Source organism: Thunnus maccoyii, chromosome 23 (genome assembly GCF_910596095.1).
Source record: "Thunnus maccoyii chromosome 23, fThuMac1.1, whole genome shotgun sequence".
Lineage (NCBI taxonomy): Eukaryota > Metazoa > Chordata > Actinopteri > Scombriformes > Scombridae > Thunnus > Thunnus maccoyii.
The window spans coordinates 13636543-13657281 of record NC_056555.1 but is presented as its reverse complement, the minus strand read 5'-3'; the positions used below and the strand labels follow the sequence as shown (position 1 = coordinate 13657281).

At 39.0% G+C, this 20739-nt stretch overlaps 1 protein-coding gene across 4 annotated transcripts; it reads right to left on the bottom strand.

The window, feature by feature from the left end:
• Positions 1 to 269: 269 nt before the first annotated feature.
• LOC121890570 (proline-rich protein 5-like) lies at positions 270 to 20046 on the bottom strand. 4 transcript variants are annotated; one of them, XM_042402986.1, is made up of 10 exons: positions 19610 to 20046; positions 16545 to 16634; positions 13136 to 13336; positions 11690 to 11770; positions 10465 to 10571; positions 7395 to 7486; positions 7164 to 7304; positions 3138 to 3282; positions 2430 to 2735; positions 270 to 1221 (listed from the first exon to the last, which is right to left on the bottom strand). In XM_042402986.1, the coding sequence occupies exons 2-10, from the start codon at positions 16568 to 16570 to the stop codon at positions 869 to 871; spliced, it is 1452 nt and encodes a 483-aa protein (XP_042258920.1). In that variant the 5' UTR covers positions 16571 to 16634; positions 19610 to 20046; the 3' UTR covers positions 270 to 868. The 4 variants fall into 4 exon arrangements, with proteins under 4 accessions (XP_042258920.1, XP_042258921.1, XP_042258918.1 ...); XM_042402987.1 differs by having other exon boundaries at positions 13136 to 13327; XM_042402984.1 differs by lacking the exon at positions 19610 to 20046 and adding an exon at positions 15141 to 15481 and having other exon boundaries at positions 16545 to 16627.
• Between the last annotated feature and the right edge of the window lie 693 nt (positions 20047 to 20739).

Genomic DNA, 20739 nt, shown 5'->3' with positions numbered 1-20739 from the left:
ATCAAAGCAGCATAAAACAATAGAACATGACATTTGTCACTGATCTTATGTAGATAAAGCTTTTGGCCAAAAAGCAAAGAATCTGAAATACACCTTGTAAATACATCATGAAGCGCTCTATCCTGCTAGGAGTTTAAACCACTTTCAATATACTGTAGATATTGTAATATAAAGATTAAAATCATAAATAAGGGGCTTATGATCAGTAATGAAAGTAGGAGAGAAGCAGAAAACATCCGGTTTAGACTTCAGTTCAATGGGAGACAAAGTGCAAAAATCAAATTAATATTTTAATAATCAGTTAATAAAATATGTTGAGGTTCATTCAAGCAACAATATATAAGTATAACTGGACATTTGAAAAGTTTAAAAGTTTGAATTGGAGCTATTAAATAGCCCTCGTCTTGAGGAGATATTTGACAATTTGTCAAATATTTTTAGTTTTACTCAGCTATCACCACTAGCACTCTATTTTCCCAGTTTTTATTCATCACAGAAAAAAGGGAAAACTTCCTTCTAAAACTGCAAAACCTGTGATACAACCACTATAGTCTAATCAAATTTTATTAATTTATTTAGCTTGTACGTCAAGACAATGGTGTGATAATAGCTTCCCAGAGAAGCCGGTGCTGTTTTCAACTGGAGGCAAACAATCCAGAAAGTGTAAATGTTATGCCAGATTTAAATATTGGAAGGATTGATCACATCACATAGAAAAATATGACAGTTTGAACAAATCCCTGATGATCTAGAGATCTTAGAAAACAGCAGGAGACATCACAGGGTGTGAGGAATGTCAGTCTTGGCTCAGCATTGTGTGCGCATGTCTCCGTATCATCATGTGTATGTGTGTGTGTGTTTCTGTGTGTCACGCCACACTCTGCCTGTTGCTGCCTCTGCTTTGCGCCGATCCTCCGGAGCAGCGTCTCGAGAAGTCCAGAAAGATGCCATCATGCTCCGGCTCTGAGTCCAAAGATTCCAGGATGTGGTCCATCATCATCTCCGGGCTAGACGATGGGCTGGGACCGGAGCTCATGTCTGGAACCAGCACTCTGGAGGACAAAGGGGAGTCGAACACCAGTGAGCCTGTGCAGTGTGTGTCATCGCCTGGGGACGGATCAGGGAGGATGGAGGGGGAGTGATGCTGCGGCTGGAGGGAGCGGGGACCTGCGCGACTGCCAACGTCTCTGGGTTGGGGGTCCTGGCTGGAGGTCACAGTGTCTGTAATGGAGAGTTGTAGGGTTAAAATGAATGAATGATCAGTATATTAAAAGATAATCAAAACTCTGTGGTTTCCCTGTTGATCAGATGGCTGTTTGGTCTTTCCAGTGAAGAGAACAGAAGCATCAGTGCTTGAATATGATCAAATATGACCACTTTCACACCAAAATCCCAAATATTCAGTGTTCTGTCTGAATTTTAGCCTCATAACAAAGAGCCTCTGAAGCACCATGTAGACCATGACGGGACACTAGATCTCTCATTTGATATTCCCACTGATTTGCAGGATTGATAGCTCTCACACTGTGGAGCAAAATTGCACTGTTCCTCTGTATAACATTACATATATAGAAGTGCTTTTCATACAACAGATCATAATAAAATGCCAGAAAGTGTCTCACAACCGTGGCGGGTTTAGCTACATACATTATAAAACCATATATCACTGCATCACCAGCAGACTACAGAGCAGTTTCTTTCCTCAGGCTGTGATACTCCTCAATTCATCCTCTGCACTCCAATATAAAAAATAGTTTTATTTTTATGACTTATTATTTATTAATCCATTTATATCACTTCTGTTTTTGTGAGTAGCATTAAGGGAATGCAGACTGCATTTCGTTATACAATCTTGTGTTGTAAAATGATAATAAATTAATCTTGAATTATAACAGCCTGTGTAAGGTAACAGAAATAACTCACGTAAATGAATTTGCATGTGAGAGCAACAAGGTGGGAGATGTGTATAAAAAAACTCACTAACATACACAGACATTTAGATTTTATGTTGAATTCTTTGGAATATTACAGTCACATATCAAGAAGAATTACATGTGAACAGTGGGGTTTATTCTTAATGTAATTACAAACAAATCTCTAATTTTGATATTGATGAATAGTGATGCATCTTATTATAGCTCGTCCTAATACAGTATTTGGTTGGATGTGCATTCATTTAAAAAGGAAACGATACATTTTTCAGAAATATTACTTTAATTTAATTCATTATTCAAGAACTGAAAGATAAAACATATGTTTGTGCAGAGAAAATATATGAATATAGAAGATTTTTGCAGGGAGTATAAAAATAAAAGGCTTTTCTTAGACATTCTTGGACTCAGTTTTACATCTGTCCCTCCAGAAACAATAGCCTCTTGCTATCTTGAAAGTTACAGCTGTCAATGTTTTGTTTTACTCTTTTGTTCTACCTGAAAGTGTAGCAGAGGCTGTGGAAGCCAGGGAGCGGTTGGCGAGGCTGGATGTGCTGGTGTTACTGGTGTTATTGGTGACGCTGGCGGTGGATCCGGCCACAGAGCTGGTCTCCTCCACACAGGACGTCATCTCACATACTGAGTGGCGTCTGATGCCTGCATTTCCTCCCGTGGAGGAGTCTGCGTCGTACTCAACCACAGGGGTCAGCATGGGAACGTTGTAGCTTTTAGAACGTACCACTGGGTTCTTGGCGCCGGGGGGGTTGCCTGCTTTGGAGGGCCAGGAGCGCTGTAAACGCTTTTCTAAAGAGAGTGAGAGAGTGGGAAAAGGAAAGAGAGAATATAGCTGCAAGCTGCAATTTACAGGTTCAAACCTTTTTGCGCTCAACAGAGGGAAGTAGCTGTTGCACATTCACATCATTTCCAGTTATTGAGCCAAGTTTCATGGTTTTAACTCATTCCAGCTCACAGCAATTTGTGCCGCTGCGGCAGGCAACAAACAATAATAACCCGCTACAAACTCAATAGGGCTCTACCCCTTTGAGGTTTGAACCCTAAATCACTTTTTAATTATGATTACTTTATAACTGAAAACATTCCACATAACACTACAGAAAGCCTCAAGTACAAGAAATGATATAAACACAGGAACATGGAACTTGTAACCTTTAAAAACACTCCCATTGGACACACACACACACATACCCAACAAGCAGGAGGAGCAGTGCAGATTTGATGATCCATCTCGGGAATATAATCCATGAGTCCCGAGGTAGGGAGAGACCACCTTCTGGATGAGAGACTCCAGCCGCAGGTAGTCGTCTGTTACACCTTTAGATTCATGGACTCCCTGCATCAAACACACACATAGATAAACAAACACAAGTTTGTGTTAGCCAGTAATTGCTGCTTGTTGGCCAGAGGTAGTGGAAACTTTAAAAGCCATAAAAACATTTCCGGGGTAGAAAGAAAGAAAGAAAGAAAGAAAGAAAGAAAGAAAGAAAGAAAGAAAGAAAGAAAGAAAGAAAGCAAGCTTTCTGTGATTTTATCAGTCTGTTAGATACTTTAGAATCAAAAGATCTCTGATAATTTCATTGAATTCATATTATTATTATTTTAGTCCACATTACTTAAATATCTTAGAGTGTTGAGTGAATTTAGTCCCGATCGTAAACTTGTATAAACATGTATAAACATGCTGAGATAACAGAAGCATCAGCGTCATTGCTCAATTTAGATACAGAGACAGACAAAACAAACCGTATGACTGTTTCAATATAGACAGAATTTCTGTGTGGATAGTGAGTGATGAGTGTGAAATTAGTGATAAACAAATAAATAAAGTTGGGAAAAATTTGGGTGGGGGAGTCTGTTACATCAGAGCTGTGCAGTGCAGACTAAACAGAACTTAGTTTCCTCTGCAACAAAACATATGAGTACAGGGAGCTGAATGACCCTCAGAGCAGTCGCTAAAAACAGCAAACTGAGTTCTGCTACGTGACCTGAACCCAACAAACCCGCCAAAACATCAAGGTTCATGTTGGTTAGTTTTGTCGTATAAAGCTTCAGGCTCAGGTTGTATCAGGTTCAGATATTTACAAGTGTTTACAAGCTAATGTTCAGTAACGGATGAAATAAAACAAAAGTATAGTTACGAGTCTCGAGTTGGGTCTTAAAGCTAAATTAATTGATTGTTTGGCCACTTGGGGGCAGTGCAACAGATTGTATTACATAACATTAAGACTAACATTCAATATTCATTCTCCTTTTAGTTCTAGTTTGGTTTCCATCATCTCCTGAGGGAAATATTTGACTCTGTAGCTACTAAACGCTCCATTATGTTCACTAGCTAGTTGCTAAATTTGTCGGCTCAAATGCAAGCTAAATGCAAAAAATGTAATTCGATCCATTGTTAATTAAAAATGCTAATTAGAGCAGCTTTCCCAACATGTGTACAGGCCCACACAGAACTCTACTACAACTTCAAAACATATGTGCGAAAAGCATTTCTAAGTAGATCAGTGGCAAACAAATGACACTCATAATTAAGATGGTGCTGTTTTATGAACTCAGTCTTAGTCATGACTAACAAATAAGAACATAAAAACATAAGAACATAAAAAGTCTTTTTTTCTTATTTTAAAAATTTACAATCAGTCTGAATCGCTTCCACAATTTTGCTAACTTAAGAGCAAATTTTTACACTGAGGGGTGTGATACACATGAGCCCAGAGCTCACTTCAGGGTCTTCAGAGATCAATCAAATTTCAACACTCTGAATCACTGAGCCCATGCATCAAAACCACAGCGCAGAAACAAACCACATAAATAGAACAGACTTCAGTCAATTGGCGTCACGGCGTCTCAACAGAACGAAAAGGGAAATTACTAACAGATGAAACGAAAAGAAACAAAAACAGCAAATGTTCAGAGCTGAATTTTTTTGTGTTTGACACTCAACTTTTTCTTCTTAACTGCTCTGTTTTCCTGTCTGCTTTCATATATTCGACTGTACCTGTTTTCCATTTCTCTTTCTCTGCTTTATGTTGATTTGGTTTTCACTTCAGGCAAACAAAAACAGACCAGTTACTGTGAAGTTACCCTGCAGTATATATTTGTACAGAATGGATAAAACAGGGAAATAAATATAACCCGTTTTCTCTTTCTGTGTCTTTTTTACTTTCCATGCCTTCCTCTGTCGCACTGTCTTGACCTCCCTCGGTCTGGAAGTAGCAGATTTGCGTCAATGAGTCACTACAGTGACTACAACTAACCCACACAAAGAGACAAACTGTCACAGACTCACAGCTCATACACCCAAACAGGCACTTGAAAGCTTTTTCTACTTGCATTCATTTCCTGTCCCACAACTTACCTCTGACCAATTAATGCCTCATTTTAAATATTTAAAGTCCAACAGGTTGACTGTGTGATGAAAATCATCATTTAACCTTTGACTGGTTTCTCAAATCTTCACCGTAGTGACTGCCACTTTAAATTTGATCCTTTGTGAGCCAAAGGTCAACCAAAGAACAAATGCAAAAAAAACAAAGACCGATTTGAAAACTGTGAATGATGAATGGGTTTTTAAAGTAACTGTTACATAGATCCTCCAAGAGCCCGAATCCTTCTCAGTTTACTCAACAAACCACAGTATGTTCTTTGGGTATCTCAAATAAGATGTTTAGTAAAATATTCAGAAATTACCCAACTGTGCATTCATATGTTAGGATTTGTTTTACTTCTCCTTTTATGAGTTCCAAGAAATTGACAGTATTAGAATTCCCTGCAGCTACTCTGTCCACATGCTAAACCTAAATATTCGCACTTCATTTTGATCAAAAATTCAAAGTAGGGGCGCTGTGGACGATCACCTGACTGCACTCGTCTACTCTGGTCTCCTCTCATGAATTTTTTCTTCTGTACTCAGAAAAAAAGACTGTGTCATCTTCTGAGAACTAGAGTGCTGATCACTTTGATGCAGCAGTTTCAACCTACTTTGTGACAAACTAGATGTACGACTGTGTGTTGTGAGCAGTTCAATCAAAGAGTGGTTTCCCCTTTTTAGATTGTTTGATTTGAATAAAACTACACAATATGAAATTATACAGTTAGGAAAAAACAAAGATTAGAAAAAACAAAGCAGAGGCATCAAACAACCTGTAAAGAGGAAGCAGCACTTTGACCGTCATGCAGTTTAAACTTTATTCGATAGTTATTATGGAATAAAGTCTTGTGCATGTTAGCTACCCCATGGACAAAAAAGAACCTAATTATGTATTGCAGAATTTGTTTTGTCCTTCTTTGCTCCCCATTACTCATCTTGCAAGAATAAGAGACACAGTCATGGATGTGTTCCTCAACAGTGAAATATGGGAAGTAATCGACAATGTCTGGAGCTAATTTTGTGAAAGGAAAAGCGTCTTGAAAACTTGAAAACCCAGTATGTGTTGTGCGCACAAAGAGCGCTGCAACACCACAGTTCAATAACAACTAAACAACTCTCTTCCTGTTCCCATAGGAAGTGAAAATAATGGGTAATTAACTGCGCAGCTACAAGTCACTGCACAATGGATGAATAACTAAACCAAATGAACCTGGTTTGGCTGTATATAAAAAAAAATATAAAACTCTAAAGGTCACGCTTCTTACTTTGGGGCGATATCAGTCTCTTACTGTTTTGCTTATTTTTATATATTTACAAACTGACGCAAATTATCCACAGGGGATATGAATATCTGTACTCTCATCACTGAGCTAAGAAAAAATTCACATACTGTATTCCTTTAATCCTTCGCCTCAACTCTAATTCTACATATAAAAATGTACGTTTTGCTCATGAGGGCCAAGACGCTCTACTCAGATTTGACTTATTGGGTTTTTCTGTTTTTGTGAGCATTTCAGGGTCTTAAAGGAAAGTGTAAACAGATAATTCACACACACATACACAGGCAGGGTGCAGAGGGTAGTGACTGGTCATGGGAAGACGACTGTGTTCACATTGAGATTACTTCCTGTGAGATCCCCTTGCAAGAAAAAAAAGCTCAACAAGCTCTTTGTACCCTCTGCTCCTCTTTCCCCATCTGTTGTCATTTACTCTCTTCCCTCAACCCATAGCAGTTATGGATGTTTGTCTGTGCATGCTGTGCGTAGATGAGAGAGATAGCGTGAGGGAAAGACAAAGAAGGAGAAAAATAGACAGAGATAGAGGGTTTGCATGTGTGTGTGCACCTGTAGTATCAGCAGCATCTGTATGATAGAAGGAGGAACTCTGGCTCGAGGTCGAGACAGAGCCTCATCCAGTTTCAGGTTAAGGGTGATGATGTTCCTGAAGTGGAGCAGGGCCAACTGACGCACTGACGGTTCTTTTCCCTGAAGACACACACACACACCCACACAGGTCAAAACAATAGTTATGTAAGGACAGTATTTATGTATGACTGTATGTATGAGTGCGTGTACCTGCACAGGATAGAAGATGGCCTGCAACATGGACAGAACATCACAGAAGAAGAAGTCCCAGGTGTCAGCCAGAGAGTCCAACAACTTCTGACCTGTATCACACACGTGAGGAGGAAGATAATCAGCCAACCACAAGAGAACTACAAAGTCAAAGAAATGACAGCGCAGGCAGTAGACAAGAGATTATACTCAAGTTATGGATGTTTTGGAGAAATATTGCCATCAAAGTTCATTTGATTCATATGATTTGTAATAACAGAAGGAGTTGTCTGCGTTCTTAGTGTTGTTCAAATCTGCCATGTCCATAATGTTGGACACAATCTCAGAGCCCATCAGCTATCGTCTGACGATGACTTAGCATTTACTTGCAGATATGTGTTTAAAAAGATTATGTTGGACTTGATGGAGCCTGCGATTTGCAGTGAAAATTATGCTGCAATTAAGGTATTTAGCCAAATATTGGTCCTGTGCGGATTCACATCTGGGTAAGTTAGGCTTGTTTCTTTTTTTTGCATATATCTTGATTGTTTTCAGTGTTTTTCTGTAATGTAAATTCCAGTATTAAGGACAGCTTTAGTAGCATTTGGGTGTCTGTTCAAATAAGGATGAAGCTCTAATTCATCAAAAGTGTGAAATCTTGAAAGTTAATAAAATGGATGATATGTATTGACATTTGGTGGGGAACATAATAATAATAATAATGATAATGTACAAATGTTTTAGGCACTTTAGATGTTTACGTTCTTATCCACAATGAAATACCATCAAGGAGGCGTCTGATAGGTCCCAAATTTATTCTGCAGCATGACAATGACTCCAAACAAACAGTCAGAGTCATGAAGAACTATCTTCAGTCCTGCAGCAGATGGTTTGGGCCCCCACAGAGCCCTGATTTTAACATCATGGAGTCAGTTTGGGATTATGTGAAGGAACAGAAACAACTACGATGCCTAAATCCACAGAACAACTGTGGCAACTTCTGCAAGATCCTTGCATAAACCAACCTGCCAAATACCTGCAAAACTGTGCGAAAGTATACCAAGGAGAGCTGCTGCTGTTTTAAAGGCGAAGAGTGTCACACCAATCATAATTTAATTTAGGTTTTCTTCTGTTTACTGAACTTTATATGAAGTTAAGTAACAAATAAAACTATTCATGGCATCACTTTTGAAAGCAGCCTCCTCCTTAAGTGTCTAAAACGTTTGCACAGTACTGTTTGTCATGTCAACAGGCTCAATTTAAACTTCTAGAAGCTACGACTCACCTTTGTATGATCATATTTAAATGGTCTCTGGCAATAATCTTTGTGATTTGGTCATTAATGAATGTGGCAGAGGCTCGTCATGTGAACGCATCACATGAAATACAAACGTGGTACATGAATTCCTTCATGACGTACATGACCCTGGAGAATTAACAGATATTCTTTAAGTGCAGCTATTTTTCCACACACACATACACACACACAAATACTACTACAAACTATTGATTAAACCAGAACAATTGGTCTGTGAGTCACTGTATGATTGTTTGTACCGCAGTGGTTTGTCATATGTGGAGTGTCTGACTGGATCTTGTATAACTGACGTAAAGCATCACTTCCTGTCTGCTTGCTGTGACGACAGCACTGAAAATCAGTGTGTGTGTGCATGTGTGTATGTGTTTGTGTGCTTTATCCTTATCAAAGGCGCTTCAAAGAAAGGTCACACAGTTACCACAACAGAGAGAATGAAATTATTTCAGTGTCTCTTGTTCTCACCTCGTCAAAGGCTCCCTCTCACTGACTGTTTGTGTTTGCATGTGTGTGTGCGTGTGTGCATGTTTGCATACTGCAGCAAACTGTCCTCCTACAGTAGTGACGATGAAGAGATGGAGTTTTGTTTTCACAGTTCAAACTGATCAATGGTTAACTCCACATCTGTAATTTTAGTCAATTATTATTTTTCCCTGCTAGACTTGTGTCACATGAGATAAAAGCCTTTACATTCATCTCGGACTTTCCCTGAAATGATTCAGTGGCACAGTGAGCTTTCCTCGCCAAAGCCAGGACCCAGTGTCAGTTAATAACAGAACAAGTCTCAGACCTTAAGGCTCAGCAAAGGGACCTGATTACTTTTGCATTGCATAAAAAAGCATATTGTAGAATTTTGCTTACCTAGAAACGTTCGATGCCTTAGATTTTCTATCTGACATAATTTTTTCATTAAACCTGAGAAAATCTAATTTTCTTTTGAACATTCATCAGACGAATTCTTTTCCTTTTATTATATTTTATTATCAACCCACAGTCTCTTCCTTCCAGTTTATATGTATTTATACTTTCATAGCTAAACAACAACCCATATATGTTTTTATATCTACAGACTTGTTTATGTGTAAGTTTTATCTCTGTAAATTTTATCACTGTTATGATTAGTTGATCAATTAGTTATTTTTCTAGAAAAAAACGCCACATATTCACTGGTCCCAGCTTTTTAAATGTGAGGATTTTATGCTTTTTGTCATATATCATAGTAAAGTGAATACTTTTGGATTTGGACTGCTGATTGAATAAAACAAGCAATTTGAATACTTTACCACATGGTGTTTGAAATTATAACGTGCATGTTTCACTATTTTTAGACATTTTGAAGACATAAGAATTCATAACAGTCTATTAATCAATAAAACAGTTGGCAGATTAATCAATAATGAAAATAATTGTTAGTTGCAGCTCTTGTAAACTTGTTCCAATATCTCAGCTGTAGTCTGAAAAACTCTAGAGATGGAACAAAAGATGACAACGGTGTTATTAATGTATGTTTTTTTAAGCTTGTAATCAGGATAGTGATGTTTAAAGAGTGGGACAGACGGCATTGTGTTTCATTTAGATGTTATGTTGGATAGTTTGGGAAGGGGAAAACTTCAGCAGTGGGGAAATGAGTGAGAAATAAACAGCTTTGAGGAACTGCTCTTTGGGTACTTAGACGTCTTTCACTAATAATATACTGCAAAAAAGTAATTTACTACCCACATTCCCACTCCCCTCATTAAATGTGGGTGTATATGTTTTGTTTGTGATTATGTGTACCTTCATAGAAGCGGATCTTGTCCCTCAGTATGACCATGCCTTTAGTGAGCAGCTGATTCTGAAGGTACTCAGTGAAGAAGGAGCCCAGCTCCGTCTTCAGCAGCTGCCTGCAAAACAGACAGGACCATGTGAGCGCACACACACACACTGTATTGACGCACAAACACACATTAACAGTAATACCTCCTAAACATGAATCAGAAGTAATGAGCTCTCATGCACTGGCAAGCTGCAGTATTTAAACAGCAGCAGACTCAGGAAATGAGAAAAGATGTTGTTCACACTGAAAACAAAAGGCTACAGCAACGTCAGAACATTTCAATAACAGGATTTTCCACTGATAAACAGTTCACACAGGTAGAGATTAGTATGACATCTCAGTTGCTGTTATTACAGGAAGAGAAACATTTCACCTTTAACCTTTGTAGGAACAAAACATCACTGTGCAAACAGTATATGTTTGTCGACATAAAAAGATCATTTAAAAAGCCTGTTGATCTCTTCCAAATAAAAATAAGCATACAGAAATGACTACTGATACAGATACAGAATGACTACTGTTGTGTATTAAAGCTTTTATGTTAATTTTAGATGCAACACAACCCCAGGACATGTTAGACTGCTGCGCTCTGGGAAGTTTAACCATCACTTGCGCCAAATAACGTGTGTGCATGTATGCAGTGTATGTGTATGTGCAGCAGTAACATTTACTGTACATGACTGGAGTCAGTTTTGACAGCCCTGTCTTAACTGCCCAGAGCTACACTGTAATTAAACACCAAACACACAACAGTGGCCCCTCCATAACCTCAACCTGTCTTTTCCCCTCATAAACAAGGTGTTTCTGGTTCAGTGAACACAGTCAAGAATAGCAGCAGTAAAACAAATAAAACCTTACCTGCGATGTGGTGACGCCATGCGAGCGATGGTAAAATTAACCAACCAGTAAAGACTAAATTTAGAGTGCTGAAGCTGTCGTTGTGTGTATATGGGAGTAAGAGTGTGTGTGTGTGTGTGTGTGTGTTTGTGAGAAATTTGTCACAACAGCAAGGGAAGATGAGGAATTACAGAAGAAAACACTGTAATTTAGCTCAATTTCCTCCTAAAATATAAACCAGCTTAAGCTCCAAATTTGGCATGCTTGTGTGAAAGTCAGCGAGAAAGTCAGAAAAACAGACAAACAGCAAATAAGGCAGACAGAAGGATGAAGAGGCGGAAAGCTAACCTGACACCTTCATTCAGAGTGTAGAGTTCATTATCTCCCAGATCCTTCCTCTGGAAAACTGAGATCACTGCGTTGTGGATGCTGAAACAGATAGAAACATGTACAGAAGAAGCATTTAGTGGACATATTCACAGAGACAAATCAATAGAATAATATTCAATTCATAAACAGTACACATGATTACTACATGACTACTGCATGCAGCAAAATTTCATACAAAAAATACAACTGAAGCTAAAATTACAGAGTAGATTTGCCACAATTATGCACAAGCTCATGTAAGTGAAATCCCTAAGAAAGCAATGGAAATGGTCTCCATTCAGGTTTGTTTATTGAGTAATGTATCACAGGCTGTTCAGGTGGATCATCTTGTCATCATGTCTAGAGCTGCAATTATTAGCCGATTAATAATTAATAATAATAATTAATAATTTTTTAACTTATTCCAGCTTCTAAAATATAAATATTCTTTTGTCTTCTATAACGGTAAACTGATTATCGGTAGGGGGTGGATTGTTGGTCGGGACAAAAGAAGACTTTTGAGGCCATCACCCTGGGCTTTAGGAAACAACACTGATCAACATTTGTTTTATCATCTTCAGACACTTTATGGACCAAATGACTAATCAATTAATCTAGAAAACAGTTGACATTAATCAACAATGAAAATAATCATTAGCTATGGCCCTAGTCACATTATTTCAGAGTAATGAGGCTCTAAAATTGTTAGTTATTGCTTGTTGCACTTTTGAGTCATAAACATTTAAATAAGATAGTTAAGCTTTAATCATGATCCTAAATCATTAATAACAAACTCCAAAAGGACTCCTTAAAGAAGAAAGAAAACATTTTTGGAATATGAGAACATAAAAAGACTAGAACACTGACAATGACCACATTCATAAAGTATAGAGTAAGAGGGATATGAACTTGTTTCAATGGAGGTTTAGGTCCAGCTTATGTGCTCATATGACTCTCCAACCTCCCAGTAAACAGAGCTCTTGCTTCACTTTCGGCTGTCTAGTTTTAAATAAAGCCGAAATACCATTAAAATAACCCAAGAAAAGAATCTATGAGGCAGAATAAGATGAAAGGAGTGAGGGATGGATGGAGATAAAGAGAGATAGTGATGGAGCCTGAGGGAAGAGAGAATGAAAGAGTTGATGCATACGTGTGTTTGTGTGTAAAAAAAAAGGTTCCTATTCATAGCATGAATAACATAAAGCTTTTTGCTAGAGAATTTTATTCCAACGTGGCATGCCTAGGGAAAAAAGGCACACACACACACAAACACATGTGCATGTGTGTGTAAACGCAGGCATGGGAGCTTGAGTAGGCACACATGTGTGACCAAAAAAAAAAAACATATTTTCACATTTAACCAAATATGAAAGTAAACCAACATTCGATTAGGAATATAAACCTCAATATTTCTTCCACACCAACCTGTTCCAGGTGGCGTTGGCCCCGGCCCTCCTCTGCTGGGTCCCTTTGTCCCTGCTGCACTCCTCCGCCAGGCCCCCAGCTGTTCCACCCTTCTCCCCTCCTCCTCCTCCTCCTCCTGAGGTTTTTGCCTGTGAGAGGTCTGTCAAACTAGAGGATGAGCTGCTGCCCAACCTCAGCCTGCTGTGGAGACTCCTCGAAATCCAAAAGGAAGAAAAGGAGAAATAATAATAAGCACAAGCTGCATTCGTTATTGGACAATATTGATGTGGAAAGTGGAGCCATCCAAATACAATAGTAGGTTTTTTTGACCACAAAAGCTGTAGGCTTTTGAAATATTTCCTTTCTTTTTCATGAAACTAAAAAAAAAAATTCTTCTCTTGCATGGTCTGTAATCTTCATCTTCTTGGCTTATGCTAGGTGAACAACCAAGCCACCATACTGAACAGATAAAATAGATCGTCACAAACAGAAACTTAAACCCACGCCAATAGATGATCCAAAACAAAAAGACATAAAAGTACAACTGTTACGCAAACACGCCACCGCAGATTTCCTGATTTTAATGGCAGGCAACATTAGCATTTATTGATGGACGATTACTTTTTATAACCCATCTGTTAATGTTTACACAAGCTGATGCACTGCTGCTTTGGAAACATACAGTAGAGACATGGGTACAGTTAAAGAGGCCAAGAGAAGGATAATGTCAGTCAACCTGCAGGAGGACATTTTAAATAGAGAAAGAATGAGAAGAAGAAAAAAAAAAAAACAGGACAGGGAGAGAGGAGAAAATGTAAATACAAGGCGACGGAGAGATAAGAAGCTCAAGAGGAGAGTAGAGAAAGAGGAAGGATGAGGAGAAAGGAGTTTAACATGCTAGAGGAGGTGCAGAAAAAAAAAAGAAAAAGGATAAGATGAACAGAAAACAGGACAGTGAAGTGAGAAATGGTGACTGAAACAAAAGAGATGTGAAAAAAGAGGATAAAGAAACTTGCGGTCTGGATGCACTCTGAATAAAGTGCATCCAGACTGCAAGTCTGTCCATGGAAATGAAAGAAATATCAACAGCATTTTCAGTCTCAGCAGAGTGGTTGAGATGATGTCATTTTTATCTTTAAAAAAAACTAAATTTTGATCAAATTGTATTAAATTCATACAGAGACAGTTAACTTAGTGTGTGTGTGTGTGCTATCTACAAATTTGAGTTGAGAGGCGTGACATTTTTGGAAATTGAGGACATTTTTTCAAATTCTTACATCTTCAAAGGGCCAGTTGAGGGTCAACATATGATTTTAAGGATTGAGGTTAGTATTAGGTTCAGGTTGAGTTTAGGACATGGGGTTCAGGTTAGGAATGTACATGTGATGGTTAATGTTAGGAGCTAGGGAATACATTATGTATATAGGGCATTCTTAAGAATAGAAGTATAAACATGTGTGTGAAAAAGGAAACACAGCAGACAGAAAATGAAACTAGTGTAAAACTGCTAAATATGTCAGATATTGTAAATGTGAAGAAATGTTTTGTCCTGTGTAAAGTGTATTTGTTATATACTGTATAAAGCTTAGTCCATCTACAACAATTTTGACAATCGACTTATCATTTATCAAGCAAGATTTAATGCTTTTCTTTGTTTTCTGGGACAGATTGAAAAGCCTTTGAGTTTTGGACTGTTGGTCAGACAAAACAGGCCATACGAGGACGTCACATTGCCTCCCAGGAAATTGTGATGGGCATCTTTTATTTTTTTCTGATATTTCATAGACCAAAAAATCAATATATGCAGAGTAATTAGTTGTATCCCTAGTTATATGTGTGTGTATTATGTATGTTCTATGTATATATACAGGCAAGTATAAATATACACATTGCAAAGTTCTGTACTTTAGATTATTACTGTCTCTGCTGTCCAAAAGAAGAAAAGACTTTCACATTCCTTCATTCAAACGAACTAGTTGAAAAAGTTCCCTACACACACACACACACTTGCATATTCTGTACTTACTCTAGTAACTGAAAAGGCACCACATATCCCCACTCCATGAGTGCGTGTGTGTCACACTGATCAGAACGAGAGGTGGATGAAAGTCTCTTTCTTTGTCCTCAAGGGTCTCTCTCTCACTCTTTCACATGCATACCTTACCCTCCTCTTTCTCCATCTTCTCTCATGTTTCCTTTCTCTCCCTTCCACTTCTCTCTCTACTCTCTCAGTTGTCCTACCTGAACTCTTTCTACCCTCTTCTCTCCAACTTCTCTCTCCACTTGCCAGTCTGTGCCAGCCGGTGACCATGCAACCCTGTGAGCTTTTGTGCCAGGCGAACAAAGGAACCCTTTGAGGTTCAAGAGCTGCCAAGAGGGAGGGGAAGGCTTTAAAGGTAACACACATTTCACTTCCTCCTCCTCTTTGTGTGAGGCCCAAGACTGTCCACAAGCTGTATTTGAGGTGTTATCACATGCTGATGAATTCACTGATCATTGTTTGATATTTCTTTATACACTGGATTGATTTTGTCTGCTACTTTCTGTCATCTGTAGTTTATTCTTTTCTTTTAGAGAAAAGTGAAGATGCATGCCAAATCAAGATTGGAGAAAAAATAGGGACTCAGAGAAAAGATATAAAGTGGGAGAAGGAAAAACGAGGGGATGGAAAATCAGAGGCAAGAATAATGAATATGGCAGCGAATAGGAGAGAAGGTGTATGTGTGTGTCTCTGCATGTGTGTGTTGTAGGTGTGTCTGTCAACCTGGATCTTCATATAACTCCACATAAATAGGTCAGTGGGAAAAACAGGAGCCCTGGGCTCAGACACTCACACACACACATACACGGGGACACTCATAAATACTCGGAGACTGCTCACGTCAAAGTGAGGACGAGCTTCCAAATTCTCTTAGAAAAGGTTCAGTGTTGTACCTTGTGCCACTCCACGTAGAGGCACTTTAAGAAAAGTTTTTTTTTCTTAAAGAATGGATGATGCAGAACATAAAACAGAGGCAGAACATACTGAGACTTGGAGTGAATGCTGAGCTGCCAACAGTGTCTGCTGATGGAAAAAGGGATATATTTCTACATTTGTATAAATTAAAGGGCATTGATGTGACCTGGAAGTTAGATACTTTTTGTTTTTGGCCCTGAAACAACAAGAAGAGTTGAGTGAGAAAAGGCTTTGGTCTAATTACTAAACAAAAGAGGATAAGGGGGATGTTTGTATGAATGAAAGAATGAATGAGGTCATTCAGGAATGTGTGTGAGTGTATGTGTTTTCGCTTTCATCCACCTTTGTGTGTCCCAGAGGACCGAGACAAAGAGAGAAAAAGAAAAAAAGTACCGGAGCTGCAGTGAAACTCTGAATGAGACCTGCTAGCTGAAGTGTGTGTACGTGTGTGTGTGTGTTTGTGGGTTTTCTTACCTCCTTAACGAGCCCTCTCGTTCCATGTTAAACGTGCCCTGCAGCTGCGACCTAGTGACCGCCCTGCGACCGCCACAAACCAGTCAGCATCTGAAAAAGAAAAAAAGGTGAATTATTAGTAGAGATCATAATCTGACAACAAATGTTACTGACACAGTTTCACTTTCGTTCAACTAGGAAACTTTATGAAGCTTTAACAACTTGATTTTCAAGTGTGAAACTCCAGTGAATACATCTCTTTCTTGGAAGACATTTTGACATGTCTTCCAAGTTTCAGGGTCCTGCTTTTGTGATGCTGGCACACTGTCAGACTGTCTTACTGGCACACTGTCATGGCTTACTGGCACAATTGAATGGAACAGAGCCATTGTTAACCATTATTAGTAACACATATGTTTTTCCTACTATGACAAGTTACGCTAAAAAGGCATGTGGCATATTTTTAGAAATCAAATACATATGAGCAACCTGGAGAAAATCAAAATCTTGTTTATTTCAAATTGGAAGCATTTGGCATTAAAACAGTTTCACCCTTATATCCTTAAAGGTGCATTAATATCTATACAGGAAGGGGGTCCTCTTCCACGGAGCCCGCCATGTTGCGCCGCCATCTTTCAACAGTAGCCCAGAACAGACACACCAAACACTGGCTCTACAGAGGGCCTTTCACGTTTTTTTTTACAAGTTTCACGGCCACTTTAGGTTCTCCTAATTGCTTGTAAGGGGAAGGGGAGTGGTATTCAATTTGTTGCAATCTGCAGCCTCACCACTATATCCCACTATATCCTACACACTGGTCCTTTAAGTATCCTTAGTATGGGTATATTTAGTCTGCTTCATCAACTGCCAACACATTTATCCACTACAAGAGCCCTTCTGATTAGGAGAATTAGGAGAGTGTTTTTCAATATGAGGGGCTAATGAAAAATGGGATTAAATGTGCTTTTACACATGCTGCATTTGAGTTAATGAAAAGTGATATCAAGTGAGTTTTGGAAAATCCATTTTCACTTATCAAAGATTTAATACTTCAAAGTTGCATTTTATGGTTTCAGAGCTTTTTATAGCCAATATGTATAGGATTGAAAAATTTCAGACTTGGCAACCTTTGTGATTGTATTAAAAAAAAAGACACTGTGGCAGATAGATACACACCGATTCCCCTACTGACCCCACATACTGGGATGAATATACTGAAAGCAACACAGACTGTAACAATTGTCTCCCTTTTTTTTTTTTTTTTTTTTTTTACAAACAAAACCATAAGCCCTCCCCATGATTTGAAAGATGCTGTTCATGACGACTTTCCATGTTGTTCAAATGTTAGAGATTACAATGTGCTCTATGACTGTTGCAGTACTCAGAGCAACAACTACAGTAAACTCACTGACACACACAGACAGACAGGTGGTCTGCTCCGCCTCTCCCTAACAAGACACAGTATTCTAATTAAATTAAAGTGGTTGAGTCAGACATCTGATCCTGCCGCAAACTCAAATGCCCCTACTCGCTTGCTCGCTCGCTCGCTCACTCATTCACACACACACACACACACACAGATAGAATGACACATTTATCAGGCAGGTTTGTAGTACAGGGCCAAACAGGGTAAAGCTGTGGCTTCCTCATGACCTATAATGCCGTGTCAACCAAAACATTTTTGCTTTTCATTCTTTTAGTCCCACTGCCTTGTTTAAAGTGTCATGAAAACTGTAGGTGGATTTAGGAGCGAGGTCCCTGGTGAAGGTCATAGTCAGAGCAGACATTGTCTGTTTAGATGAAAACTCTGACCGTATTGACTTTAAGTAATGACTCTCCAGTGGTTTAGGTTTTACTTCCTGGAAATTGTATTTTGTTGCCATGCAATATAAACTATAACCTGCTGTTGCCTGGTGGCTGCAGGCGTTACCTCGTCCGTATAATTTACGTATCTACGTTTTTATCCAATTGTCTTTTTAACTTCTCTGTTCAGCACTTTGGTCAAAATCTGTTGTTTTTAAATGTGCTCTTGAAATAAATTGACTTGGCCGGACCTGAAAAGCACCACTTTCAATTCCTGGACTGTGTGGGGATTGTGTCTGGTAAAAAGGTGAATGATATTACAGCCATAACTTTGTCTAGATACGTGTCTGTGCCTCACTGTAGCTCCAGTAAGTCACACTCGGCCCTGAAGAGGGGAAATGTCTTCGGATTAAATGACATTAATCCGGGTGCTGCAAGTTCTGCAGCACCAACTCTGTGTCTGCCATGCGCCACACTACAGTGCGGTTTAATGTGTTGCTTTAGGGTACTTAGGGTGTAGTTATTTGGATTTTGGAGTGTGTTTCTCATTCAGCCTCAGGCCACATTTTCATGAGCAGGCCGGGGAATGAACCCAGCGAGCTCAAACTCATTTAAAATAATAAAGCGTCCTCTTCCAGACTCTCTCTCAGCAGCAGACGGTTCACATTATAAGTAGATATCAAGGACTCCACTGCTGAAAATTAACACCCATAATCTGCCTCAACTGGAAACGCCACACATACACACACACACCATTCTGCAGACTGGCAGCATGACAGGGAAATTACCACCCTGCACCAGACAAGTGATCAAGTAAATGTTGCCTGTGTCTTGCAGCAGGTTTGTCTGCTTTATAGCTACCAGCCTCTCTGGCAGAAAACCAAACCAAAATTTGGAGATCCAGAAGTAATCTGAAAAAAACAAATCTTTTAAAAGCTATCCTGTCCTGATTAACACTCTTCAAGTGTGCCTTTGCAAACTGTGGGTAACTTAGTGCACTTCAGCTTGCATGCAAACTGTGCAATGCAAACCTGGAATATGGTGCATGAAAACAGTCATTAATTACATCAGTCGCAGAGGAAAGTCACATTTTTCCTATATGGAGCTAAAGGGGAATTTACATTAGTGTACTTAAAGGAATTTAAGCTAATAGTAGACCATTTGTATATGATAACAGCGTATAGTTTTGCTGTTTATTCTTCTATCATTATAAAACGGACTAGAGGACGGTTTCTTTTCTTAAGTTTGGACCGAGTTAATCGATTTTCATATTGTATACTCACTTTTTCAGAAGTCTTCTCTATTTTATCATCCAGCACTAAAGCCCAAAATAACTCCTGTATGTCTTAAAGATGAAGGTCCACGCGGCGGTTAAATCGTCCTCAAACGTCCGCGTGAAGAAGGCGCACGTTCTCCCGAAAAGATCCGAGATAACTGGATATGAACCCGCGCGAGCTGCGAGCTGTCAGCGCGGCTTTCTGGACTCTCCGAAAGAGTGTGCGAGAGAGAGAGAGAGAGAGGGAGAGAGAGAGAGTGAGTGAGTGGGTGGCATAGAAAGCGACTGTCTGTCAGAGTGACGAATGACGGTGTGTGTGTGTATGAGTGTGAGTGCGTGTATGTGTGTGCGAGAGAGAGAGGTGTGTGGAAAGTGTTAGCGGTCAGTGAGGTGTGAAGTGTATAAGTAAATGGTAATGCATGTTTAAAAGATTGTTAAAAAGCAAAAGTGGCAAGATGTTATGGCAGGGTGACATGAGAGGGCGATGAGTGGGCGTCAACAAATAAAAATACATAAACCTACTATTTTTTCAGGTGAATGACAAAAGAAAGCAACCAATAGCCTACTGCAATTAAAGAAATGTTCTCTGACTGAAATTGGTATGTAATATACTGCAGGGCTGCAACTAACAATTATTTCGATTATCAATTATTCTGTCGATTACTTTCTCAATTAATCAATTAATCATTTGGTCTTTTAGAATGTCAGAAAATGGCGAAAAATGTCGATCACTGTTTCCTAAAGCCCATGATTCAAACTTAAAGGACCAGTGTGTAAGATTTAGTGGCATCTACTGGTGAGGTTGCAGATGTCAACCAGCTGAATACCCCTCATCCTCCCCTCCCAAGCGTGTAGGGGAACCTAAGGTGGCTGCAAAATAGGGCTGGGCAATATATTGATAATATATCGATATCGTCAAGTGACACTAGATATCATCTCAGATTTTGGATATTGTAATATCATGATATGGCATAAGTGTTGTCTTTTCCTGGTTTTAAAGGCAGTATTACAGTAAAGTGATGTAATTTTCTGAACATACCAGCCTGCCGGCTGTTCTATTAATTCACTTTTCCCACTTAGTCATAATATCCACACGACTGATGATTCTTTATCAAAAATTTCATTGTGTAAATATTT